Genomic DNA, 26,262 nt, shown 5'->3' with positions numbered 1-26,262 from the left:
CTTCATTTTCGAGCCATGCACTTAAAGGCAGCGCAAATCAGCCAAAATCTCCACGTTATTTTGTTGCAGGGGTAGAATAAATGATCTACGGATGACGCGGAGCAACGTTCCTCTAAGGAATTCCTCGCACCATTTCCGTTATTGTGGTTACGTTTCGTGCGAAAACACGCGGCGAAGCACCGCAGAGTCGACGTCGCGTAGGTCTGATGATTATGGAGTACAATCAGCAAGGTTTCAGTGCCAATAAGCTAGTAGAATGAGTGAAATTAGCACAGCGACTACCGTGAAGCAAGAAAAAGGAGAAACTGGAATCGAAAGTAGCGGTAGTAAACGACTTTCCCATAATACTTTGCGTTGACTGCGGAAACGCGCCTCACCCATTACCGGGATCTTACAGTCGGCGGGGTCGCTTCCGCGCTTGGGCTGCTACTCAGTGCTGGAGGAAGGGTATGCGGAAGAGCTCATAGAGGGAGAGAATGAAAATGTTGGCCTTCGTACCAACATACTCAATCCTCACGAGGAAAATTACATATGAAATGTCATCCTTTTCCCGTGACGGTGCGACGCCGGAGAGCTCACGTGAGTGCCACTGGCGTAGCGAGGGATTGCTTTATGGCGCAAATTATGTTTCGCTACTCATTTTGCAAAATTATGAACCAAAATTAACGCTCCTTTTTCGCTAACCCAAGCCTCCCTGATGCGCTCGACGCCTACACCACGAAGCTGTCCTGATGTCCCCGCCCGGTGATGAAATAAGATGACGTGCCAATTAGGCGCCAATAAGTGAAATAAGATGAGTAGACTGTAATATTTCGACAGGCCCTTACTTCCATCGATTCATAACTCATTTTAAAAAGCACAGATGTCATCTGTGCCAAATGTTTGGTGTTACGCATCACATCACGCCACCTCTGCACCCTGCACCCTCCCCCTTGTCTCTTCTACAGGGTGAAAACGGCGTCAGCAAAGTGCTGCGCATTTTCAAGACGGAACTTGAGAGAGCAATGGCACTTATGGGCAAGTGGCTCTTCATTTTCCTCCCAAATGTGCTCCTTAAATCGCTCATTCCTTGTTGCGAATTTCCTGCAAAGTGTATTTCACGCGCTGCCAGATATTTACTTTGGCTACTCAGCTTGCTACATTTCTAAAGCCTCCGTAAGCTGTGGAAAGGTATTGGCTCTACGTGTTAATATCTGTACGCAAACGCGTTTAATGTATCGTGCACATTGTTGGTTAGGTACGTAATCAGTTTTACCAACTCTGGAAACTTCAGCCTATGACACCACATGCAAGCAAGGGAGAGTAAAACCAGCCACAGAGCCGAGGGGTGCCTGCAGCATGTCTTTTTATGAGATTCAAAACAAGCCATTACTATTACCAGCACCAAGTGTGAGATGCATGTGCAGCAACCTAGGGCACTATAGGCAAAGATTAGTAGGTCTCTGGTGGCATTAGGTGCGTTCTATCGTTCAGGGCCAACTGGATCACTTTTTAGGAATTCAACGGTATTCAAGGATTCAAATCTATGGAGGCTATAGTTAAAGCATGCTAAGTTTTTTTGCGCTGACGTTTAAAAAGATGACGTAATCAACGATTAATTTTCAGGCTTCTCCTTCAAGCACTTCAGGAATGATGTCGGGGGTGGTAAGCTTTCAAATTTCCGCGGCCGCCAACCACACCCTGCCGTGCATCATTGGATTCTGCCTAACAATGCTCGGCGGGCTTTGCCTTCGGTGGCGTTGGTTTCCTTCCTTCAAAGCAAGCGTATATGTGTTGTAAATGTAGCAGCCCAGCAACATTACGATTCTAAATCTGCAGCCGAGCACCATAACCATTAAGCCACCGCGGTGGCCCCTAAAGGGACCACGAGGGCAACACCATAAAATTTTCTTTTTTGTAAAAGTCGATTGTATGGCTCTTACTGGCGAAGTTTATGTTGGTTCGGCCGCAAAAGCGGCATTGATTGCTGAGAATTTTCGATTTATAAATAGAACATTTTTCCCCACCACATGATTCTAACTCGTGACGTCAAGACAGGAAAGGGCTTCCTGATCACCGATGAAAGTGCCTGGCAGTGAAGCCTAGCCTCAGATATCCGCGCACAAAAACAGGTTTTGACGTAATCGCAATTTGCTTTGAAAACCAACAATGGCGCCGATACCCTTATTTTATATATAACTTTTTCTATTTGATTAAGCATGTCAACGTTATTGTTTTCCGATTGTCTCTTTCAATTGCCCTCTTGAAACGGTCATGGCACACCCTTGGATATTCAACTAGCAGCTGCGGTTAATGCCCCTCGCTTCTTCTACACGGTGTCTTTTTTTGACTGTTATTATTCTGCGGCCGAGGCATAGTGAAGGCGCGGGGGAGGAGGGTGGGAGGAGGGAGGGGTTGCTTTTCGAGTTGCAGCCTCCCTCGACCGAAACAAACACGGCGACCGTCTATCGCTGCTCGTTGCAATTCTCATTACATTCGCCAGTCAGATAGCGCAGTTCTGTCAGTGTAAAATCTAAAAGGCAAGAAAATAGCAAAGAAAACGTAATGCCCATAATTGTGCAAATATCTAGTGTGGCAGAGAGGGGGGAAAGGGAGGGTAAGAAGTTTCAAAATTTTTTTGACAGCCAACAAGAAGCACGAAGTAAACTAACGGGCATGATAGACGGGAGAAATGATGCCAGCGACCATGACAAGAACCGCAGCGCAACAGGGCTGCTTATTTACACGGGTGTGTCCATGAGCTGTGAAGGGCATGGCTTGGCTTGACAAAGCATTCTAGTGTTGGCGGCTTAGTGGAGTTCATGAGACAAGTGCAGCTTTCCTGGACATCACTTTTAATTGTGAGGCAACTGTGGAATCTTGTAAGATACTGTTATAAACCTATTGATTTCAGTGGTTTAACCTTCCTATGCATAGCAAATACTTGCATTTCAAGTTTGTCCTGAGCTCGCACAGAGCCAGACTGCGATAGAAAGCCAATGAGGTGGGCTTGGAGAGTAATTACCATAAAACTAGAAGACTTGCAGGGAGGGATCTGCGGATATGTTGATTGTTATGGTGCAACCTTTGGACATATGAAAAAAAATTCGTTCATAAACAACTCCCCGTTCGAAAAATGTGCTCTTCCAGGATGTCTGGCTATGTCTGGGGCAGTGACCATTCGTTGTTTTTCGCTGACCATTCGCTCCTAATCACGTGGTATCACCTCTGCTTGGATAATCACGTGGTTTTCCTGCGCTCCGGGGTCTCAAGGTCAAACACGCATCAAGATTCACCTTGGGAGACATGTAGTAATAGAGCTTTCGCTCCAATACGCTCGCATTTCGAGAAGGTTGGAGCTGTTAGCTAACTCTGATTACGGTAGCACAAGTCATGGATGGAGAACCAATTTGGAGGTGAAATTTTGCCACATTTCTAATGCTCTGGCAGAATAAACAAACTAAAGCTGATTATTACGGTCCTTTTTTTTCATCTTTCAGGTTGCCCTTCGCTCTCTGACTTGAAGCCCAGCATGGTAATTCATCAGGACACATTGAGATGCAGTAGGCATACGGAACGAGAATGTGTCGCGGGATGCTACAACTGAGAGGTCCTGCAAAACACTATCTGCGTTTCCTTTCCCAAGCCTCCTCTTAGTATTTAACTTTTCCAACTGTGCCGATAAAGAACTCGCATTGCCGCAGAAGCGAGATGGAACAATATTTTCTGTCCTCCTTATTCTTATGTACTTTAGTTTTTTTACGAGCCCGTCCAGACAACTCCACTCGACCACACTCGCCTCAAATTCATGACCGGCAGGTCACTTGGCATAACAAACGCGACTGGACCTTCTTTTACGTTACCAGTTCTCAAATTGTACAAATGAGCTTCAGAGTTTGTGTTTCATGCGCCGGAAAGTGAGCGCATTTGTTTCCGGAGTACTGTGCAGAATGAGAAACCGATTCTCTGCACTCTATTTATTTATTTGTTTATTTACTTCTGTTATTCCTTGGCCCGGTGGGCATTATAGGGCGGAGGGGGGCTTGACAAAAACAGGAGGAAGGAGTAGGTGAAGTAAATGAAGTAAAGGGGAATAGGAGGTATGTGTGACGCCATGTCGAATGGAATTAAAGATGATAACATTTGTTTTGTGTTTTTCTTATAAGGTGGCAGCAATAAATTAAAAAAATGGATTCATATTTATTACAGAAACTCAGTCTGATATACGACTGCCACTTCTGGAAATTTGTGACGCTTCAAAAAGAAAGGAGAATTATACGGTCCGCAAAAGGAACCAAACGTCACAATCGTTTTTCGAATATTTAAATTACTCATTAATGTTGACATCCAAAGCGGTACAAGCTTTCCTCACGCGCCTGCGGCCAATTCTCCTTTGCGGCTAAGAAAGTCGGAGCGCGGAGCTGTGCTGTATTGTTCATTTGTCATTCGAGCGTCGGTGCTGACGGTGGTGTTGCAGCAAGATCATCAAGTGGATATAATCGGGTACAACACAAGGACGAAGTTGAAAACGCTCATGATAGGACGCTCTCTAGCCAGTGGCGTCGACCGATTTCCAAGAAATTTCAGTTAATTCCGAAGAACATTTCGTTATTGAGTTGTTTGTGACTATAGTAACGGGGTGTTCTCGCGAAAGAAGAATTAAAGAGCCATGACAGGGTGACAGAGGATATAACCGTGTCTTCGTAACAATCAGTCGATGGGATTGGCTGGAGGGCTTCTATTGAAGAAGATTTACCGCTCTGCTCTTGAATTACATCCGACAACAGGGTGTGCACACACCTCGCACACGTTGCCACTTCGCTTTCGTTGCGGCTTGGGGGCGGCGACCGTGCGGGGCTTGTAGAAGGACAACGGGAAGCAACTGCAAAATTAAGGCAGGGGTGGCGGCGCCCGCCGTCACACCGACGCCATTTGCGATAGTATATGCTTTCAACGGGGCTTGTCACCGCTACAGTCACGTCGCTACGAATCTCTGCGCCGGGATTTTCCAGCCGTGAACTTAACGTCCCCAGACTGCCGTTTAAGCAGTTGCGTAGACGGTCACGATGGCGTTCATTATGACTTCTCCGGACCAGTGGTTTATTAATCGCCTCCAAGAAGCGTCCGGGGCTAAGTGCGAACACAGCGTCTGCCAAGCGAACGCGTTAGTATTTGTGGAAATTAGATGAAAATAAAAAGCTGTGCCTTCCTTAGCAGTGCGACCGATGACGTCGGCAGAGGTACTTCGTAGTAGGGACCACCGCGAGAAGTTTCTTAATTGCCGCCGAACAAATTAAACCATAGCGTCTGTGCCGCTTCTTGGCTGCTGGTACCCACAAACACAACAGAGAACGCCGAGCATGGTTACGTGTACAACGTGGTGACGTGCTGGCAGTGAACAAGCTGTGTTAAGCGATTAACGTAAACATATGGACCTTCTTTTTTTTTATTTCATCCGTCCTCTCGTTTCAGACATCATTGCTTAGTTTTGCCAGCTGCATACTTCTTATCGCAGCTGCCTGTTTAGTCCTTCCGGACCCGGAAGAGAGAAAATAAATAGCACTAATTGGCAATGTTAAAATTTTCCCGGGAGGGTTCCTTAGTCCAAGAGCTTATTCTGCTCCTGATTCTATTCATTTGTTCTATGAAGACCTTTACTCAAGTAATATGCGTTGTGGGGCTAGTTGGTTCATTCCCGGAATTCTTTTTTTGCGCACACAAAGACGACACAATAAGACAAGGGAGACAGGACGGAGCGCAATCCGTCCTGTCTCCCTTGTCTTATTGTATCGTCTTCTTGTGCGCAAAGAAGAATTCTAAGACCTTTACTCACTCGCTCTTTTTTTTCCGTTAGCGAACAAAAAAAGATTTTTTGATCGGTGGTAAGAAATGCGTACCTTATTTTCAACAGTTCTTATTTCTCAAATCTTTTGAGTAAACAGTGACGAGGACCGGTAACAATACGAAAAGCGAAAACTATACGAGAAAAATTGATGAAGGAAGCGCTTAATGATAACAAACACTGTTTGCTGTTGCCTGCTCCTGGTGTAGGCCAGTATAATTTTCTCAGCCTTATCTGGCTTCGAATCCTCAGCTTTATAACTTGTAAGTATAAGGGTTAGGGATGCTTGCTTTTTTTTCTTTAGAAAGCGACAACGGTTTAAAGGGCTTTTTCCGGAATACATGGCGCCGCTACCGGCTTTGTAGTATGTTCCTTCACCTCCGGCTTGTCGATTGTTCTCTATGGCTTTGATCCATGAAGCTTTTATGAATCGGATATTAGGTGCTCTCTAGAATGCGGTCTTTGGTTGCATGGTTTTACGATATGAAGATATCAGCATATGATGGGCACTGGTGTTAGTCTTTCAACGACTGTTTTGCTAGAACCAATAGTGCCCGAAATAGCAACCATGTATTCCTTAAAGGCAACTGCGAAAAGATAATTAGCCATAGTTTCTATCCCCGCGAATGAAGCGTCGGAAACGAATTCATAGTGTCGCAATTAATGATATTTTATCTTGGCACAGCGGATGGGTGTGCTTCCGTCAGTCAATGCGAAAGTGATTGCTGTCGCTTCGGCCAAACATTATCAAGTTTTTCCTGCTATGATATCAAGTCATTTCATGATAAAATAGGAAGTGCACGACAAATAAAGTGAGCAGCTAGAGAAGCCCATCTTCTGAAAAAATTTAACGCAAACACATACCACGAGACCGATATGCACCTACTCGCCCAAAAAGCAGTTTTAATGAAAAGCTTATTTACTTAGTTCAACTTTCTTGCAATATTAAGGTGCGTTAGAGCATTTTAATGTTTAACCTATAATGATTAAGCAGGCAAAGCACAAATGATAGCAAATATATCATGCATTGTGTAACGCTTAAGAATGCCGTATCATATTAGACAATCATGCTTAACCTACAGCGATTAAGTACATCAAGGTTAACCTTAAGATTAATCATCAGTGATCCTCTTGAAATCTCGTCAATCTCTACTCATGGGGATAAACACCAAGCAAGGTTATGGTTACCGCAAGGAGAGCACCAAAAGGTTGAGAGGCATTTTTATTCAACACTCTTTAACGGCATCATGCATCTGGAGCTGTAAATTTTCAAGCCAGTCCCACTGTAATGTCAGCGTCGCGCTTTACTCGATTGCGCTATTGCTCGTGCCTTGCACAACCACCAGCAAAGCGGTGCATCGGCCGCTGGGCCTGGAATAGCAACAAGGTCCGCAGTGCGGCACCTATTTGAAACGGATGTCAGTACTGCACCTCTGTGGCTTGCACGTGGCACCGGCCGTCAGCTGCCATGAGCATCCTCAGACTGCCGACAGCGGATGCAGCTTCCACGCGCGGACCGTCGACACCAATACTGGAATCGGCTGCGAAATCATGTCGCACGAGGAGCCCTCTTGCTGTATCGGGCCCAGCGACCAATGCCCTTCTCTGATGACGGTAGCGCCAGCGACGCGCTCGTGTGATAAGGTTCATCATGAGGACGGCAGGACGTTCTCTAGCTAAGCATGTGGTATATGAGGTTTTAGTCCTCAAGCGACACATGTGCTATGAGGTACGCCGTAGTGGAGAGAGCTCAGGAATCAATTCCACCAAACGAGAGTGTTTAACGTGAGCTGACATCGCGCACTGAAGGGCGTTTAAGGGCGCTTTTGCCCTCCACCTTGACTGAAATATGTCCGCTGCGGTCGGGATTTGGTGCCGCGACCTTAGGATCAATGCCGAACGCTAAAGCCACTGAGCCATCGCGACGGGGCTATATCAAGGAATGTGTTTCAATGATCAAATAGCGGATTGGTGTTAAAGGGAACGCTTCAAGAACCAGAAACGGCTACTATGAGTTTGTCGGAGGGATTATAACTTAAAGCCTCGAACAGCGACAAAGGAGCACCGCCACTCATCGTCACATAAACGATTTTGAAATGCTGATGAGGTTACGAGGATTCAGATGTGTTGGTGTGGGCGCTGTTGCTCCTTCTACTAGGGATGCCCCGGGCCTGCTGCCGCAAAGCAATTGTATAAACGACCTTGAAGCGAGTGTTAAACGTCTTGTGGGTGCTTTTCGACGCTATGACAGTTGCGAAAATCGTGGGGGAGAACACATACGGTTGGAACGTGGGAAGCTTTAAGGTAGAGGCATTCAATCAATGACTGCTCCATAAAAATGAGTGGCAGCACACTATTATTATTTCTTAAATGGTTTCTCTTTGCATGAATGATACCTATAAAAAACTTTCGACTGCAGAACACAAATAACACCAAATCTTTATTTTGCGCGAAGTGAGAGAGAGATAGAAAGGAATTTTAATGAGAGGAAAACGAGGAGAGGTCGGCTGGTGGTAACATGGCCCTGGCCTGCTACTCCACACTGGGGAAAGGGAAGGGGAGGAAAGGGAAAGTGCGAATGAAGGTTGATGAGTGCATAATAAAATAAGTTTCATAGGTGATGTCCGCGCACACACACAGTGTCTGGCACTCGCATCGCGATGAGTAGACGCACGTGAAGTTCATGAAGTTTGCCAAAGTGAATGTTTACTTATAGAATAGACCTACCTGGCCATTACCACTTGAACGTCCGGTGACGAGAGCGAGCTAAATCCGCCGAAGGCAAAATGCTGCGGCGCTTGAACTTTCTACGCCTGCACCTCCTCCGTGACCGTGGTTCTGCTTGCGGGCGAGGGCTAGCGCAACCCCTCATGTAACATTTCCATCACCTCTCCTTATTTCCCTTACCCTCCACTTCATTCCTGGAGTGCTTGGCTTAGCTTGGGCTCGGCAGATCATCAGTGGGCCTAGGCGCAGTAAGTGCTCTTCTTCACTGGGACTTAATACTGGCCAACATAGTTTTTTTTTTTTCGTTCTTCCTTCATCTCCACGAGTCACTCTGATCGACCTAGAGTGCTCCCCAAAGAAATCAAAGTGAACAGTTTTCTGGAACGGCATAGAACAGTGGATATCTCTCTTTCTTCATAACGAATGAACCATTCATTAGGGTGATACGAAATAAAAGAATGAAAAGTAATGGCCACTGCCTGCACCATTTTCGTACAACAGGCTCAATCGAATTGTAATACACAAGAGGAGGTCCAAGGAAAGTTGTGATTTTTGCCACCTGAAGGTGAAAATAAATCGAAGAGAACGAATGATGGAAACGACCGAACCATGTATTATGGGCGAAAACTTGCTAAGCAGAAGGAATGCGACGTGGAACCAACAGTAACAAAGTAAAAGATGAAGGTGCAAGGCCCTAAAAACTAAGCAGAAAGGAAATAAAAAGAAATAAGAGTGAAGCGATATGAATGATACAAAACAAGATTAAAAATAAAAAAAATAAAAAATGTCTGGGACCCATTAACAACGAGGCCAAAACCGTAAAACCGAGAGTGAAAGCCAAAAATAAAGAAAGGTAAAGGCGACGCGCGAGAATGAAAATGCTAAAACTAGGCTAAAACCTATGAAGGATGGAAACAAGTAACAAGTGTAAAGGGGAGGGGTTAAAATGGACAATTTGAAGTGTAACTTTCTAAAAACGAAATTTCTTTATCAGAAAGCATAACGGACGGTGTCATCATTCTTTGCGATCAGGAAGGCCTCAGTTATTTCCCTTTCTGTTTTGATTCAAGCCGTAGCGAGGAATTTGCGCTTTCGAGATACGGGTGGCAATCACTTTTTCGCACATTTTTCAATGTACAGCTAAACTGTCTCCCGAGTAGGTATATTGCGAACATGTTCAGCCGCCCTCTCATTGAAATATTACCCAGTTTGGCCGATGTAAATCTTTCCACAGGATAATGGAACCTCATAAATAATTTCCCTGGCACATTCTGTCTACTCAAGGCTGTGATTTAAGGTGCATCTTTGCTGCCTATCATCTATGTTCATGACTGCACACACTTTAGTGAGCTTACGCGGCGTCGCAAACATGAGTTGGGCGCCGTATCTTCCTGCAACTTTCTTTATATTGTGTGACACTCGGTGCATGTAAGGCGTGACACACACTTTTTTTGTTTTTCTTCGTTCGCTTGACGGTTCGTAGTCTTCATCCTCTGTAGCAGGCTTTCGCAAACACAGGCTATCAGTTGCCGCGGATACCCAGCAGCATACAACCTCTCGATCTGACGCTTAACACTTGAACTCTTTTTGCGCTCACGTGACTTCTTTAGGGCAGAACGGTAGGCAAGGTTAAAGATAGCTCTTTTTACCAACTTTGAATATGCACTGTCCAAGGGTAAGAACTGCTTGTTCATTCTGGGGCTGTAGGACCAATTGATATGTGAGGGCGTAAATTCTAGATTGATATCCAGAAAGTGGATTTGGTTGCCTTTAGGCAATTCATGCGTGAACTGAAGCCCTTTTCCTTCACAGTTGAAAACAGTAGGTTGGTTGGTTTATGGGGTTTAACGTCCCAAAGCGACTAAGGCTATGAGAGAAGCCGTAGTGGAGGGCTCCGGAAATTTCGACCACCTGGGGTTCTTTAACGTGCACTGACATCGCACAGTACACGGGCCTCTAGAATTTCTCCTCCAAAGAAATTCTAGCCGCCGCGGCCGGGATCGAACCCGCGTCTTTTGGGTCAGCAGCCGAGCACCATAGCCACTGAGCCACCGCGGCGGCATTGAAAACAGTAATGAGGCTACTAACTGAATCAGGCAAACTAGAATTAGAAGAGAGGTTTACCATCACGAGTCAGCGGCAAACCTTTGTCCCGGTCTAAACGTTTGCTTCGCTTTTGGCAGGTGAGCTCTGCAAGCCAGGGGACAGTATCAGCCGGAAAGCGGCTCGTATCTTCAACGGCTATCACCTTCGCAACTGCTTCGGGTGACTGATCTGCGCATGCGGCTCAAGAAAGCTGTTGTTTCGACATCGCAAGCCATCCTTGCCTTCATTCGCTCTGGACCTGCCAAAGATGTCCCCCTGGCGCCGATCACCGACTATTTAAAGACCGTCAACTTCGTGGACCGTTGCAGTCAGCGGCAAACCTTTGTCCCGGTCTAAACGTTTGCTTCGCTTTTGGCAGGTGAGTGTTGGTTACACCTGTTGTAATTCATCTCTTTTCGTGTTTTGCCGCTGACTGCACCATGTCTTCTTTGTGTACTTCTTGCTCAAAAGCCATACCGAAAGATGGGAAATTTATGACTTGCTGTGCCTGTGAGGGCGAATTTCACTTGGGGAAAAACTGCTCGTCAGTTACTGATAACGCCTACAAGAAGATGAGTACGGTAACACGTGAAACATGGAAGTGTCCTTCATGCAAGGATGATTCGGTGGCGCAACCTGACGTAGCATCCAACCCCGATGGTGGTTCGTTCTCGCAGCAACTGTCTGCTCTGAATGTGAAGCTGGATACTTTGACTACCACTGTATCAGCACTGATGGGGAAAATGGAAGAACTGTTGTTGGTCAAGGAAGCTAGTGAAAAGGTTGCTTCAGCAGTCGAGGACATACAGTCAGCTATTGACTTCCTTTCGTCACGGTATGACTCTGTGCTTGCTGGAGTGACCACTAATCAGGCTGAGCTTGCAGATCTTCGGTCACAAGTTCAATCACTGTCTTCAACAGTAGTTTCCCAGAAAGAAGTGATTGACAGGATGAGTGGAGAGATAAATGATCTCGAACAATACAGCAGACGATGTAACTTCGAGATTCATGGCCTTCCGGTCAAATCTGATGAAAACTTGCACACTTTCTTAAGTACCTTAGCAGGCAAACTAAACATTACCGATTTTCAACCAGCAGATATCTCAGCAGTCCATCGGCTACCGTCCAGAGGCGACTATATCCCACCGATCCTAGTACAGACTCAGTCGGTTTCTGTTAAGCAGAAATGGCTCGGAGCTCGGAAGGGCCTTCCTGATTTGGTGCAAGACGACCAGTCTCCTCGGCTGTTTTTTAACGATAACCTGTCTCGGGTTAATCGCGAGCTGTTCCGACTAGCAAGGTCTCGGGGCAAACAAAAGGGTTTTGAGTTCGTCTGGACCAAAAATGGGAAGGTCCTTGCAAAGCGGTCCGAAGGCGCACCTCTCATTCGCATCAACAAGTTTTCGGATCTTGAGAAACTAACATAACCATGTCTGATACAGGTTTCGTGAAGTGTTCCGATTTTTCTGAAGTCCGGAAGTTCTTTCAGTATCAAACAGGCAATTCATTTCAGTTTACTCATGTTAATATTCGCAGTATACGGAAACACTGGGACCATTTTTGTGCGTTAATTCTCCCTTTTCACTTAAGTTTTGACGTCATTGCTCTCACGGAAGTGAACGCTTCGTCAGACGTGTTACTACAGTTCTCGCTGCCAGGCTACCAGTTATATTCTTACACTCGTTTACAAAGAATGGGAGGAGGAATCGCAGTTTTTGTTAAGGATTCTTGGTCCGTTTCTGAAATTAGTGTTCCTTTCACTCAAGCAGAAGTAGTTGCGCTCCGCCTAAGTACACCTTGGTTGTCGCTGGTTCTTCTCACAATTTACCGCCCTCCGTGTTGTAACGGTCGAATCTTTTTAGCTGAGCTAGATTTTGCATTATCATCGTTCTCCCGCGAAGAACACGTGTGCATTATCGGTGATATGAATATCGATATTTTACGCCCCACTGTGTCAACGGTCGCAGATTATCTGGACACTTTATCAAAGTGGGGGCTAGCGACTACAATCCACAGCCCTACACGTGAGGAATACTTAGCTGGGCAGCTGGTCGCGTCTTGCATCGACCACATCAACGTGCGTTCTCAAAACCTGTCGGTGCGGTCTGCTGTGGTTGAGGTCAAGCTTGCAGACCACTATTTCATTTGTTGCTCGTTAACAGATAGTTCCAGCCATCCTGCATCTATGCACAGCCAGCAAAAGGTCTCAGTACTTGATTATAAGCGTCTTGACGAAAGAATAGCAAAGCATGATTGGGATTCTTTTATACACAGTGTGTCCCCTGCGGACCTATATGATCGGTTCGTCGATGTTTTTCGTTCACACAAAGCAGAATCTTCCCGCATGGTGAATGTTAAACAACGAAATTTAGACAATAAGTGGATGTCTCCCGCAATATTGGCAACCATTAAAGAGAAGGATCTGCTCTGGGCTCGATCAAGACGTGCCCCAAACTGTTCTCAGCTACGACTGCAGTTTAAACATGAACGAAACCGTGTCAACGCCATGATCCGTCTGGCCAAGCGCAACCACTTTAGGTCTCAGTTTAATGACGCACGTTTTAACAGCAAGAAAACATGGTCATTGGTGAATAGTCTGAAAGGAGGGAGCGCTGCTATCTACAATGATACATATTTCATCTCGCATTTTCATAAAGATGGACAGAGCATTGCGAATGACTTCAACAATTTTTTTTCTCTGGTCTCTGGTGCATCTCGAACCCCTCCTACCGACTGTCCTATGCCTCTCAGTGTGATGGAATCTGCTTTCCTTCCTGATATTACTGAAAGTGATTTAAGGTGTATACTTTTCAGTCTTAAACGTAGCAAATCTCCTGGTCATGACGGCCTCACGATTTCTGAATTGTGCAGTAATTTTGAAGTAATTAAAGGTGTTCTACTAGTTATCCTTAACACTATCATTTCTACTGGTATAATACCTGCTTCAATGAAAACTGCTAAAGTTATACCTTTGTACAAGGGTGGCTCCAGAAACATTATGAGTAATTACCGACCTATCTCTATTCTACCATGTATTGGCCAAATTTTTGAGAAGCATCTATTACTCACCATGACGAATTTTTTGAATACGCACAGTGTTCTATCACCTTGTCAGTACGGCTTTATAGCAGGAAAAGGAACAACGGTTCTTCTTGAAGAATTCTCTGACGTGCTAAATTCAGCTTTTGATAAGAATCAAGTCGCATGTTCTCTTTTTCTGGACGTTAGCAAGGCTTTTGATAGCATCTGCCACGTTCTTTTGCTTGATAAACTTTCTGCGCTGGGATTTCGAGGTTCGTTTTTGGAACTGCTTACTAACTTTTTACAAGATAGGCGCCAATATGTGTCGATTTCAAGATTCCATAGCGATTTCACGGCAATTGCCTCTGGAGTCCCGCAAGGTTCTATATTAAGTCCTTTATTATTCAATCTATACGTTAACGACCTTGCTAACAGTGTGCCATCTTTGCTGTTTCAGTATGCTGATGACACTGTTATTGTTGCATGTGCAAAGAAATACACTGATGCTGTTACAGCATTACAGATAGCTGCTATTAAAGCCATGGACTGGTTTAAGTTTAATCTTATTAATGTTAATACTTCTAAAACAAAACTGATCTGTTTTCATAACCCATTAAAACAAGTTGAATTAACTGACCTTGTTTATTTGCATACTTCCTCTTGTCTTAATTGCAACTGTGTACCAGTTGAATATGCGCATTCGGTCAAATATCTTGGCCTGACCTTCGACAGTGATCTCTCTTGGAAATCGCACCTTTCTTTTGTTTGCCAAAGGCTTCGTGCTGTATCGTGTGTCCTGTATAACATTAGATATTTTATGCCTTTTTCTGTCCGTAAATGTGTTGTACATGCTCTAGCCTATAGTGTACTTAGGTACGGAATTACTGTTTATGGTCACTGCACGGTTCGCTGGCAACATAGGGTGAATTCGCTTTTGCGTTTGCTTCTAAAGAATATTGCTTACGACCTGTCCATTGGTAATGACATTGATATTTTTAGAAGACTAAAGCTTCCAAGTTTTAACTCTTTATTAACAGAAACTATTGTGCTAAAACACTTCTGGTACAGTCAGTTCACCGTTCCATATGTCCCTGCTCGGGATTTAAGACCAAAATACCGCTACTGCATTCCTCGCTCCTCAACCCGGTACGGTAAGCGCACACGTCATTACTATGTACCTGCCTGTTTCAATAGCTTGCCTCCTACTGTACTCCGCATGAAAACTAAATACACCCTGAAAAAAACTTTGCGGTATGTCTCCGTGTTGCTTCCTGCCCCGTAGTTATTTCAGCTATTTACTGTATTAATTTCAAATCACTGTAATCTTTCTTGATGTTGTAATAGTTATATATTTGTTTCATTCTGTTTGGTGACCATTTTCTTTTTTTGCAAAGTTCATTGCAACGTCTCTATTTTCCTTTGTTTTGCCAATGTTAGCTGTCTGCCAGGCGCTGCCACTCAAGCCCTTTGAGGCTTTGGTAGGCCTGATTTATGTTGTCTGGCAATTGACGTGAATAAAAGTTCTATCTATCTAATAAATGCGCACAGTATGTTGGTCGTAGAGACAACACTTCCAGCGCTGGTCCAAAGAATAGAGAAAAATACTACATAAGTCTGGTGCCACGGAAGAACCTATGCATATACCACTTTTTTAATGTAAAACTGTCCTTTGTGGCTAATTGCAGTCGAGGGAAGATAAAATTTCAACCATTCGAGGAATTGTTCCAAGGACATGCTAACTGCGTTGCGGAAGCTGACTTACCATATTCTTCAACTTCCCGTTTGACGGCTGCAAACAAGGCTTCATGCGGGATAGAGTAGAACAGGTCCTCTGTGCCTATAGAGTGTTTCACCCGAAAAGTATGAGGCCGGCATGAGGAAGGAAATGATGAATTTACTGGCTGGAGTGCTAAGATGAAAGATGGCGTATAGCCGAACGGTGCATCTCGCCGGCACGAGAGTCGAGCTCCATTCGGAGGAACTTCGGCGTCATCGTCTTCGGCGGCTGGTGCTGCTCCTGCTGCGTAAGGCCGCTGCTGCTGCTACAGTAGGCCCCCCGCTAGTGAAGGAGTCCGGTGAAGCTGAATGCCGGAACGATACTTTCCGCTGCTGAGGGGTAGCGCGGACAGATGGCGGAGGAGGGCAGCCGGCCCGTTGGGGCAGAGAAACCACACATGTAGGGCCAGTGGGCGGGGCTTCTTCTATGAAGGCTGGCTTCAAGCGGTCGACTGAAATGGTTTCAGTGTGCCCATGAATGTCCACGATGAAGAACTTCGGTGTTCCTTCAAGTACGCGGAATGGGCCGTCGTAGGGGTGCTGAAGCGGCTTGCGGACAGAGTCGCGGCGAACAAAGACGTGTGTGCAAGTCGCTAGTTCGGATGGAACGTGTGAAGATGGCCGAGACTGGCGTCGGAGATGTGGCGCTCGGAGATGACGGCAAAAATGGCGGAGCTGTGTCACGTAATCGGTAGGGTCGGGACATGTGGACGAATCGGTGGATTCGAAAAATTCACCAGGAAGACGCAGGGGTGAACCGAAGACAAGTTCTGCTGGAGTGCAACGAGGATCTTGTTTTAGCGTAGCACGGAGGCTCAGCAGAACCAGTGGTAGGGATGCAGTACAGTGGGTAGTGTCGAGTTGGGCTTTGAGGGATGTTTTTAGCGAACGATGGAAACGTTCGATCATGCCGTTGGCGATGGGATGGTAAGCGGTAGTTCTGATTCGTGAAGTGCCAGGTAAATTCGTAAGGTGATTAACAATAGAAGATTCAAACTGTGCGCCACGATCGGTGGTGATGGTCGAGGGAGCCCCGTACCGGGAGACCCAACCGGCCACGAACGTTCTGGTGGTGATGTAACTGGTGGCGCCAGGCAGAGGGAACGCTTCGGGCCAGCGAGTAAACCGATTGATGCAAGTAAGAAGATATGAATGTCCCGCGGAAGGTGGCCAGGGACCCAAGATATCGATGTGGACGCTGTCAAAACGGGCTGACGGCGGAGGGAACGAGCCGAAAGGAGAGGTCGTATGTCGCTGAGTTTTAGACTGCTGGCAAGCCAGGCAGGTACGGGTCCAGGCGCGCACGTCCTCGTTGAAGCCGGGCCAGACGTAACGTTTTGTGAGAAGATGCTGCGTGGCGCGAATTCCGAGATGGGAAAGGCCATGGAGGGCATCGAATACAAGGCGTCGAAAGGCAGAGGGGACCAAAGGGCGCGGAGTGCCGGCCGAAGTGTCGCAGATGATGGGGACGGGGCACGAAGGGTGGAGAATTTCACGGAGAACCAGCGCACCAGGGTCCTTGCGAAGGTCCATAACTTCCGAGTCATGTTGCTGCGCTTTTGCGACGGCGGCAAAATCGATGTTCGGTGATGGAGCAGCAGAGGCGAGGGAAGCAGTAACACGCGACAGAGCGTCCGCCGGGGCATTGTCGAAACCCTGCACATGTCTGATGTCGGTCGTGAATTCTGACACGTACGAAAGGTGACGAATTTCGCGAGGCGAGAATTTACCGCTCCCCGATTTGATAGCAAATATGAGTGGTTTGTGGTCGGTGATGATGTGGGAACTACCGACCATCTAGGAGGTGCTTGAAATGCCGCACGGACATGTACATGGCAAGCAGTTCACGGCCGAAAGTACTTTAGCGGCTTTCGGCAGCGGAAAACTTGTGTGAGAAAAAAGATAGAGGGCTCCAGGTACCATTCACAAGCTGGTGTAGCACGGCTCCAACACCGGAATCGGAGGCGTCGGTCATGAGGCGTAGGGGTGCATCAAGGCGCGGATGCGCAAGGAATGCGAGGTAGGAGAGTTTCGCTTTGGCAGCCCGGAAAGAATCCAGAGCAGCTGAAGACCATGTGAGTTGTGCGGAGTTTGATTTCTGGCCTTGAAGCATGTCTGTCAATGGTTTGAGGTGTGCAGCACAGTGAGGAATGAAACGGCGATAAAAATTGATAAGGCCGAGAAATTCACGGAGCTTGCGTATTGAGGCAGGCTGCAGAAAGTCTTGAATGGCCTGGACTTTTGATGGGAGAGGCCGGATGCCGGAGCGGTTGACACGGTGACCAAGGAAGTCAAGCTCCGACTTGCCGAATTCACATTTTGCTCTGTTGATGATCAGGCCGTAATCAGAGAGACGTTGAAACAGCTGCCGGAGGTGTTTCAAGTGCTGCTCTGAGTCGCGGCTGAATACGAGGTCATCGATGTAGGTCATGCAGAAAGGTAGACCCCGTGTAACTGTCTCAACAAAGCGCTAAAACGTCTGGCCAGAGTTACGGAGGCCAAATGGCATGCGGAGGTATGCGAAAAGGCCGAATGGTGTAATGATTGCAGTTATGGGTGTATCGGATGGTTCTACACAGATTTGATGGTAGGCCTTGACGAGATCAATTTTAGAGAAAATTGTGGCGCCATGCAACACAGCGGTGAAATCCGCGATGTGAGGTAGGGGATAACGGTCTGGAACGGTAGCGTTGTTGAGGGCGCGGTAATCGCCACAGGGCCCCCAGTCCCCTGGGGATTTCTTTGGTACCATGTGTAGAAGGGATGCCCATGGGCTAGATGAAGGTCGGATAATGCCGAGCTCCAGCATGTGTTCGAACCCGTTGCGGGCGATCTGTAAACGGTCTGGAGCAAGGCGACGGGCTCCAGCGCGTGTGGGCGGGCTAGTGGTCACAATGTGGTGCGTGACCTGGTGTTTGACGGGTAGTAAGAAGTTGGAAGGTCGGAGCAGAGAAGGGTATTCATATAGGAGGACCTAGTAGGCGGACTGGTGCGGTCTAGGTATACTGGCAAGCGGTTCTCAAAGACGGAGGCCCTGAACAGAGAGTTTCGTCATGGCATCCACGAGACACTTGCTCTGCATGTTGACCAGCAGATTGTAGTGGCGCAAGAAATCAGCTCCGAGCATTGGGTAGTGTATGTCTCCGACGAGGAAAACCCATCGGAACACACGTCGGAGGCCCAAATTGAGTGTAAGAGCATGTTCGCCGTACGTAGCGATGGGGGTGAGGTTTGCGGCTTGGAGCGGTGGGCCAGGACTGCGAGAAGTTGATGATGTAAGGCTGCAGGGGAGGACGCTCACCTCTGCTCCGGAGTCAACGAGAAAACGGAGGCCGGAGTTGTGGTCGCGAATGAAAAATAATCCACTTGCCGCCTCTCGTGGTGTCGTGGGCAGTTTCCCTCGAAACAACAGGGAGGGGGCACCGACGCGCTGCTTCACCAAAGGTGCGGGGATACCAGCACTTGAAACAGATTGAAGAGGTGGGGTAGTACTGCGTCGGCGAGGTGAGGTCTTGCGACGGAAAGGCAAGAGAGAGCGGGAAATCGACAGTGCGGCGATTTGGTCGGAGAGACGTGCAATGTGGGTGCGAAATTCATCACGAAGGCTGTGAAGGTCAACACAGGAGGGAAGAGATGAGGGCGGGGTGGGAGGCTGCGAGACTGCGCCGAGAGAAATTGCGGAGAAGGAAACGTTCATGACGGAGTCTGCCATCTCAGAAAGCTTCTCCAAAGGTAACTCCTGGGCGGGCACAAGCACCATGCGGACCGACGACGGCAAGCGCTGAAGGAAGAACTCACGCAGGAAGTCTTGGTCGAAGGTAGCAGCCTTGTCGCCCGGGAGCTGCTGGAGCCGCCGCAGCAACTGTGTTGGCTTGCGGTTCCCCATTTCTTCGGAGGAGATGAGCTGCTGCAGACGGCGATGTTCCGAGGCGGCTGTTCGCTTGATGAGCTCAGCAGCCAACGTGTAAAACGGGGCCGAGGCGGGCGGAGTTATGAGGAGGTCGCGGACTTCGGCGGCAATCTCAGGTGGCAGCGACGCAGCGACGTGATGAAACTTCTGCGCCTGGCTAGTGATGCGGCCAATACTGAGCTGGCTGTTGACCTGAGCGAGCCAGAGCTGAGGATCGGAGGCTGAGAACTGGGGAGAGCGAAGGGACAGCGCAGGGACTACGCTGGATGGTCCGTCACCGGGCACGGCGGAGGCGTTGCCGTCGGCGTTGGCCTTGGTGGAAGCGGGTGTTCCAGCGGACGTCCGGGTCACCAGTTTGTTGCACCCGAAAAGTATGAGGCCGGCACGAGGAAGGAAATGATCATGGAGGAAGGAAAAAAAGAGGAGAGGCCCTTTCCACACAACACCCTGGGAGAAAAGTGTGGAGGAAATCACGTGGTTTTTTCTCGATTGGGAGGCCATCTTATTCCGGCAGCTTAGCAATGGCGTCGTGGTTGCTGTTTACAAACCGGGCGATAGCAGACGGCCGCGGTGGTGGTGGTGAAAACTTTTATTTTGTGGAAAAGAGTTTGGGAGCCACAGAGTGGCCCCGCTACATGGTCGGCGTCCCTAGTCCGGGACACCGCATGACGAGGCCCGTCTCTCGCCCGTTTCACCAGAGCCCTTTGGAACTCAAGCGAGGGCCAGTTGAGGAGGGCAGTCTCCCATGCCTCTCTGGAAGGGGTAGGGGAAGGGGGGAGGTGGGGATTTTGAGTACATGCCCACACCATGTGGAAGATATCACAGGTCTCCCCACAGTGTGGGCATCGCCCATCCGTGTTAGGATCGTAATGTTTTATTATTGCAGGACAGAGTAGAGTACCTGTCTGCAGGCGCCTTAAAGTTCGCTCCTCCGTCTTACTCAGCCCTTTTGCAGGGGCCGGGGAAAGGCGGTGTTTGTCGCTATAATGTCTTAATATTTCCCTGAATCGCAGCAGCGGCTGGTTAGTCTCCGAGCCAGAAGAGCTGGGATGAGGAGCCCGGTGAGTAAGCGCTCGGGCAGCCGCGTCAGCGGCCTCATTACCTCGTAAGCCCTGGTGGTCAGGAGCCCAAATGATTCGTTTGGGTGTTGGATCAGTGGCAGTCCGTCGTAGAATACAAGCAGCTAAGGGGGAGATCTCCCCTGCCCAGTAATGTTCACATGCTTTTCGGGAGTCCGTGATGATTATTCTCGAATTGGCGTAAGCGGCAGCAAGCGCTATCGCTACTTCCTCGGTCCGCATTGAATTCGGGGCTCGAAAGTAAAGTCCATCAACGTGCATTTCCTGGTGAACGACAGCGGCCGAGTAAAATCCCGTGGGCGATGGCCCTGCTACGTCTACATAATATACACCGGGTCGGGAGCCGTGTTGTCTCTCAAGAGCCCGAGCCCGCGCTTGTCGTCTGTTTTCATGCATGTCGGTGTCCATGTTACGGGGGAGCGGGGAGACCCAGAGCATATGGCGCCATAGCGGCGCCCAGGAGCCGTCTGCGTGAGCCGCGTGTATTGGTTCACGAGGTGGGCCTCCCGCAGCTCCTGGTAGGAGTTTAACACCCCCAATGCCTTGAGTTTGGCATTAGAGGTAGCCACCGGGAGATCCAGGGCTCGCTTAGTTGCCTTGCGGATGATGGCGTCTATTCGCGCCTCGTCTTGCTTAGTAGTGCGGAGATATGGCACGGCGTAGAGGATCCGGCTAGTCACGAAGGCATAGAGGAGCCGAAGCGCGTCCCTGCCCCGCAGACCACCCCGCTTGCTGGAAACGCGGCGGATCATGCGCCCTACCTGTTCGCCTACTCTCTTGAGTTTCGCAATAGTGGAGTCCGGTCTGAGTCTCTGGTGAATGAAAAGGCCCAGAATACGGAGCTCCTCCACCTCTCTAATAGGACCTCCTGACAGAGAGATGTGTATTGCTGTCCTATCCTTTGGGTTCGCTCTGACATGCAGAAGCTCTGATTTCGATGGAGCACATTGGAGCCCACAGTCATTAGCATACGCATCGACTATGGAAGCAGCCTGCTGAAGGCGGTCCTCCATGTCCCCAAGGCTCCCCTGAGTGGTCCAAATTGTAATATCATCTGCATATAACGCGTGTTGAATGCCTTCCACCCGGGCCAATTGGCTTGGGAGGCGCATCACAGCAATGTTGAACAGGAGCGGTGATAACACTGCTCCCTGAGGGGTACCCCGTGTTCTCATCATGTAAGGGCCGTATTCCTCGCCCTCAATCCGAAGAAAGGCCTGGCGATTAGACAAGAAATCTCTTACATACGCGTAGGTCCTAGCCCCACAATCGGTAGAACTCAAGTTGGCCAGGATGCTTCCGTGTTTCACATTGTCGAAAGCCCCTTTCAGATCAAGGGCGAGGATGGCTTTGGCATTGTGTTGCATAGTTCTGGGTCGTATTACATCCCTGTGCAGCTGGAGAAGGACATCCTGTGCAGACATGTGAGGGCGAAACCCGAACATGGTGACTGCAAAGAAGCCCTTACTCTCCAGGTATGGAGAGAGGCGATCCCGTACCATCGTCTTCATAAGCTTGCCCGCGCATGAGGTCAGTGATATGGGCCTCAGGTTGTCCGTAATCACGGCCTTACCTGTTTTAGGGATAAACGTCACAAGTGACGTTTTCCACTCGGGAGGGAGTGGACGCCCGTCCCAGATCTGGTTGATGTATTCTAATAAATGAAGGTAGGCTGAGTCCGGTAGGTTCGCCAACAGGTTCACTGTTATGTGGTCCCGTCCCGGAGCCGTACCCCGGCGCATTCTTGCTAAGGCCGCCTTAAGGTCGTGCAACTCAAAAGGGGCATCGAGTGTTTCATTAGGCATACCAGAGTACATGTACTATGGCCCAGGCGGGTCCTCCATAAGACAGAGATATCTGTCGCACAGAGTGTCCGCAGGTTGGGCCGTCGTACCTTGGAACCCTTGCAGAGCCCGCCGGAGCTGCTTTTGCGTCTCCCCTCTCGTTTGGGAGGGGTCGATTAGACTGCGAAAGAGACGCCACGTCCCCTTCGAGCTCATCTGATGAGCTGCGGCGTCGCAGCGTGCTATCCAATTTGAATCTGAGAGCTCGGCAGCATACGCTGCAGCCTGCTCTGTGAGTTTGGCTATGCGGTCGCGTAATTTTCGATTAGTTTTCTGCGTTTTCCACCGTTTAGTTAAGCTCCGGCGCGCCTCCCACAAATGCAGGAGGTGGGTGTCCACTGCCGGGATCTCTTCGGTGGTTTGTAGTGTTGTGACGTGTTGTTTCTGAATGTTGTATATGTGGTTAGCCCACTCCACGTAGCCGCCGGAAAATAGTACGGGAGGGATAGTGTGATTCCGGAATTTGTGCCAATCGGTCAGCTTGGCCTGACCCCATTTTTTGCGCGCTGCCTTTGCCTCGTAATCCGGAGAAGGAGGTGATTGCTGCCTAGAGAATCTCCCAAGTTCTCCCAGGCAGCCGCTGTAGCATTTTTAACGAGAGAAAGGTCTGGACACGTGTCGCGGGTTACCGAATTCCCCACTCGAGTGGGATACGCCGGGTCCGTGAGCAACGTGAGGACGAGGGTGGAGATGAGCTCCGCCAGCTTACGTCCTCTTGCCTGTTCGAAGTGGTAGCCCCAATGAAGGCTGGGAGCATTGAAGTCTCCAACGATCACTAGAGGCTCTTTGGCTGCCAATTTTATCGCGCGAAGGAAGATTTCATTGAAAGTTACGCGCGGCTTACGCGGAGGGCAGTATATGTTGAGGATATGTATTGACTGGTCGCGGCGTCTGAGAGGCAGTACTCGGACCATTGTATATTCTTGCTCGGTACTCAAGTCTAAGTCGACCTGAACCACGGTGTAAGCCTTATTCACCAGGATGCACGTAGAGGGGCCCCCCTGAAAGGTGCTGTAGCCTGATAATTTAGCGTCTATGCCGGGCTCCTGCAGGGCAATGAGCGCCGGCATGTCACCTAGGGACTGCAGGTAAAGCTGGAGGTGTGACCGCTTTTTCCAAGATCTGAAACCCCTGCAGTTCCATTGGATGATATGGAATTTTTCAAAGTTTTTAGCATTCCTATTACATCTGCTAGCCATCTTGTTGTATTTATTTAAGGGCGATCGGATTAGCTCTGGCCGAGAGCCGGCGCAACCCCAGTGAGGGGCCGCACCGACCCACCAGCTGCCGAGCCTGAACCATGTTCCTCCGCTGCCTGACGGGAGGCTGTCTTACGTTTGAAGTGAGGGGATTCGCAGCTTGTGACGTTCTTAATTTGGGTGCTGACCCAGGGCTGCACGGCTTTAAGGACCGAGTCAGTGACCTGGGCCATAAGGTCGGGAAGTGCTTGCGTTAAAGCTGCCTTGCGTCGTAGTATTTGCGGTGCGGCGTAGGCGTGCTTTCCTCAACTGCTCCAGTTTGTTCTTGGTCGTGCTCACAGGCTGACGTTGGCGCCGTTCACTCATATCTCAGGTGGAATTCGCTGCAAGACTCTCGGTGTTGCGTGCATTGATTTCAACGTGCTCGGCGACCATGATCGCGCGGGCATTTCGTCTACTGCGTCACTGCTCGGAGCCGTCGGGAGACCGCCGCTGCATTCGCGCTGTTCGTTCACCAGTGATTCAATACGGCGTGTGCTAGAGCGGTCGTCGGCGCATTGTGCGGACGTTTCGCGTCCTGTACGTGCAGTGTGTGTGTGCCATTCGCGCTCCCGTTTACATCGGCAGTGATACCTCGTTGCTACCTATGCGTGTTCTTGCAACGCTCCAGCGATTGTCACTGACGTCGGTTAAACTGTCATTTTCGTTTTTCGACGATTGCGCTTGTTTGAGCGGCGAGGGCCATGACATGGGTGGAGAGCGATATTGTAAAGGAAGCAGCTGCGCTCGCTTTTCTCTTAGTATACGGAAACTTTGTTACATGTCATTTTGAAGCATGTAACGTTTGAAGCGTCTAGCGAGCTATTTGTCTCTGGGACGTGCCGGGCTCAAGTGTATTCGTTCATATTGTAGCGTGAAACGCGAAATCGCACACCGGAGCAGAGACGAAAAAACTGCGGCGGTCCCTCAGTGGTCCGAGCGCGCGAGCGAGAGGCAACCGACTTCTTTCTCTTCTAGTGCATGCACTACTTCTGTCTCTTTGAATGCATGTATCAATATCGTGGCCAATTATGTGCTTTTGGTCGCGCGCTATGTTTAGACCGGTTTCCTGTAGCAGGTTTGCAATTGCTTTTCTAGCTGATGTCATGGTCAAGATGTGCGAACAAGGTGAAGCTCTAACTGAATTTGGAGGCCTTTTCTCACATGTGTTTATTGTGTCCATGTCCTGTGATAGTGTTATTTGTCGTAAAAAGTATTGTGTTCAGGAAAGTAAAAACAGCGCTAAAGTTTACACAAACCACACAGAAAGACGGACAGCGCCCGTCCTGTCCATCTTTCTGTGTGGTTTCTGTAAAATTTATGCTGTTTTTACTTTCCTGAACACAATGTCACACCAACTAGCCCAGCAAAAGGGTCTGTGGTTATGTTCAAGAAAAATAATTTGATGCATTCATTACGTACAACAGAGCGACTTTCATTGCCTGTATTGTCGATCACAAGTAAAGTGTGCTACTATGCAATAAAATTACAAGCTAGTATTTCACCAAGTACAGAAGAGCGGAGCGTACAGCTGCAGTTCTGCACATTAAATATGAAACACAGCATTGAAATGAGGCACAACACCATGAAACTTATACTGCAGCCACTGGGGACTCCTAAACTTCTAGAAGTCTGAAAAGCTACGGTCATATATATTATGCACAATACTAGATCTGTGGATGTGAAATATATGCGATGTTGCCATCCTACAAAGGGTGGATTTACGGAGGGGAGGGGAAGCCACATTTTAAACGTATATTTTCTGAAATTTTTTCATTGAGAAAAAGGTGTTCAGAATGGTTGTGCTATATAAAATTTCAGTCTATTGGAGGAGGGCGACCCCCCCCCCCCCTTCCGTAAATCCTCCCCTGCCGTCTACTATATGCACTTTGGCCCTCTCCGTTTCTGTCGCCTCTATGAGTGGCTTTTGTAGTTGTGAATCAAAAGTCATTGTTGGCACGGCCACCATTACAACACTTTATGATACTACATTTTGTGTTCAGGGTCAAGAGCTCAAACTTTTTAGTATATTTGCCCATCCTCACTGCTGTATGAGAAAGCATTCTTTGCATGGCCAGCCGCACGAAAACATGCCATGAACATAAGTATGGTATTCAACACCAACAACAAAATACTGCAGAATTTTTTTAATCCTCACTGCTGCAGCAGAAGGCACTGTTGACACTGCCAGCTTCCAAAACATACGCAATGGAGGCAGATTGCAACATTCAGCGACAAGAGCTGCAATAAAGGGCAGGTTGAACTTCTAAGGTGGGGTGTGGCCATGCATGGCAGCATTGTTCACTGCTGAATCGAAAGCAGACACGTGCACACTTGAGTGACAAATAGTCATTAAAATATTTGTCTTAGCTACTAGCTCATTTCATGGCCTTTACGTTTTTCAAATCAGTGGCATGCACTGCTTTGCTGGTTTCGGACTGATGTAGTTGTAGACTTCGCGTGATATTTTGTTTACTTAGTAAACACGCAAAAACATGGAAGCATTGGTATCAGTTAACACGATTTTTAAGACATACAAATATACATTCTTTTATTTTAAAGAATACATATTTCACTGTTCTAGACAGTGAGCTTTATCTAATGCAGAATGGAATTCTCAATGGCAATGCAGTTATTATTTTTGCGTTTGATCCCTCCCCAAATTCTATGAGGAGGCCGCGCTGCAACACTAGCCCCACCCAAACAAAATTTCTGGCTACGCCACTGCCAGGGCGGCTTATAATCCCCGCCGTCAGAAAAA

The 26,262-nt window shown here is 48.2% G+C and overlaps 2 protein-coding genes across 2 annotated transcripts in view; one reads left to right on the top strand and one right to left on the bottom strand.

The window, feature by feature from the left end:
* Positions 1–3,586, top strand: part of LOC149362627 (uncharacterized) — a 21,840-nt gene extending 18,254 nt beyond the window's left edge. The window contains exons 7-8 of the mRNA XM_089568345.1: positions 948–1,017; positions 3,480–3,586. Of these exons, the coding sequence (XP_089424471.1) occupies positions 948–1,017; positions 3,480–3,586 (177 nt within the window). The remainder of the gene's footprint in view (positions 1–947; positions 1,018–3,479) is intronic.
* Positions 3,587–7,240: 3,654 nt separating this feature from the next.
* The window catches only part of LOC149362626 (solute carrier family 22 member 7-like), a 54,603-nt gene continuing 35,581 nt past the window's right edge, over positions 7,241–26,262 (bottom strand). The window contains exons 3-6 of the mRNA XM_089568344.1: positions 19,229–19,568; positions 16,942–17,115; positions 15,417–15,491; positions 7,241–7,362 (exon numbers count right to left, since the gene is read on the bottom strand). Of these exons, the coding sequence (XP_089424470.1) occupies positions 7,241–7,362; positions 15,417–15,491; positions 16,942–17,115; positions 19,229–19,568 (711 nt within the window). The remainder of the gene's footprint in view (positions 7,363–15,416; positions 15,492–16,941; positions 17,116–19,228; positions 19,569–26,262) is intronic.

The sequence above is a fragment of the Amblyomma mixtum genome, chromosome 2, assembly GCF_055824585.1.
Source record: "Amblyomma mixtum isolate Tamu chromosome 2, ASM5582458v1, whole genome shotgun sequence".
NCBI classification, from domain to species: Eukaryota; Metazoa; Arthropoda; class Arachnida; order Ixodida; family Ixodidae; genus Amblyomma; species Amblyomma mixtum.
The sequence above is the reverse complement of the archived record's forward strand: the minus strand, read 5'-3'. Positions and strand labels throughout refer to the sequence as shown.